General features: G+C 41.5%; 1 protein-coding gene across 1 annotated transcript; it reads left to right on the top strand.

Moving 5' to 3' along the window:
• Positions 1-258: 258 nt before the first annotated feature.
• C922_04847 (hypothetical protein) lies at positions 259-660 on the top strand (the record flags this gene model as incomplete). The annotated part of the gene is made up of 1 exon (XM_008820421.1): positions 259-660. The coding sequence occupies one exon, from the start codon at positions 259-261 to the stop codon at positions 658-660; it is 402 nt and encodes a 133-aa protein (XP_008818643.1).
• Positions 661-1,891: the final 1,231 nt, after the last annotated feature.

Consider the following 1,891-nt stretch of genomic DNA (forward strand, 5'->3'; position numbering starts at 1 on the left):
AACATGTCGGTATGCAGGCGGATCAGTCTCCGCATTGGAAAATACTCCCCCCCTTGCTATAATTATGCATCTCTGTAAACATGGAATCGCCTTCATTCCGTTCATTTAGTTAATTCCGCGCATTCCTTTTATTCCCTTCATTTCATTCATTTTGTTCATTTCGTTCACTCCCCCAATTTCCTCCATTCGATTCTTTCCTTTCGTCACCCTATGGGGGCCGCCCCTGGCCTCCGACATCGCCACGTCCCACCCTGCAGAATGCTAAGATCAGAGTTAGATTCCTTGGGGAAACCCATATACCAAACCCTGACTGAACAAATTCCGATAGACTTGGCAGGAGATAAGCTCTTCACCCATGTGAAAAATTGGTATGACGAATACAACATAGAAGAGGGCTTTGCCAACGTCAAACTTGGCAGCATCAAAAAAAATATCAACTTATCTGCTAACGAATATAAAGAATTCACCACGGATAATTTTAAAGGCATCAGGAATAAAAAGGAGTTTAAAGGAATATTTTACTCCTTCGGTGAAGGAGAGGACTACAATAACCATGATGGGATGTATCACAGAAAGGACAGTGACCATGAGAGTCGTGGCGATGAGAATGAGAACGATGAGACTGAAGATGATGAGGATGAGGAAGATGAAGACCATTAGGATGAAGACTATCGGGCTGAAGACCAAGACTGTTATCAGAGAAGGAGTTAATACCCTTCTGGAGCAACCGCCAATGAAAACCGGCAGGAATTTGCCTATTACGACCACGAGAAGAAGGCTCAATTTTCTTACGACGGAGACGAATTCGAAGAGATATTTACAAAAACAACAAAGAAACGTGTAAAGGGAAACTTCAGAGATACAATAACACAGGAAACCGACACTGATAGCCACGAAGAAGGGATGTGGTTGGGACCATCTGCTAAAAAATCTCAAGAACAACAACATTACCAAAATCGTAGAATGTCAAGGGTCCCCCGGGCAAGGACGTCATCTGGAGAGACATGGAGTGAATTTGGCGAAGCAAGCGAGTCATCCAGTTTGACAGATAACTTTTTCGAAGAAATCGACAGAAGAATTAAAAAGCAACCACTTCGCTCCCTTCTTCCTCAAACAAAGGGCGATAGTAAATCTTCTAAGAAGAAGGAATCCTGATGTGACAGATTAGGAATCGCTACTTCCATATTAGAGTTTTTCACACCACTTTTTGGAATGCTTATATAGAGGAAAGTAGTAATGGCCGTAGGTTCTTCGATGGCTTTCCTGTGTTTTCTCATTTCGTCCAGTATCATAATCATTTCTCTTGGACGTAAGTTACGCAAAGTTAAGAAGTCGATTAAAAACAAATATAGAGATGAAGATAGGAACAAAGATAGAGAACGCGCCAGGAGGCCCCTCCAAAAGGGTGCCGAAGTGAGGCGATCCATAATAAAGGATAGTGTCCTTGTGATGCAAACTCGGCAGAATGATGTTATCCCTAGGATGAGACGAATACAAGGCAGACAAGGGTATTAATGGGCCGCAAAACCTAATGATGGAAGAATATACAGAACGTTTCATGAACCATGTGTGTAAAAGAATTTCTCCAATGAGAAGTCGCTCTATGCACACTACAGTATCTTGGTGGAGAAATTTACAGAGACTTTCCCCCTCACGTCATGGGACTGTCATATTTTTTCGTCATAAATGGTTAATAAATCCCGGAAGCATAGTGTTTCCCATGACTTAATCGTATTATCGATATCCTCCTGTCATGAAGAAATAGGAAGATAAATAAATACAGGCTTGCATGGAGTTTCTTTTTTTGTATTCGTGTTTATATATATATTATAACCATAAGCTGCACTCTCCCGCTTTAATGGATCACCTTCCGATAATAACTCCAGACTCA

The sequence above is a fragment of the Plasmodium inui genome, assembly GCF_000524495.1.
Source record: "Plasmodium inui San Antonio 1 unplaced genomic scaffold supercont1.30, whole genome shotgun sequence".
Classification (NCBI taxonomy): Eukaryota; Apicomplexa; class Aconoidasida; order Haemosporida; family Plasmodiidae; genus Plasmodium; species Plasmodium inui.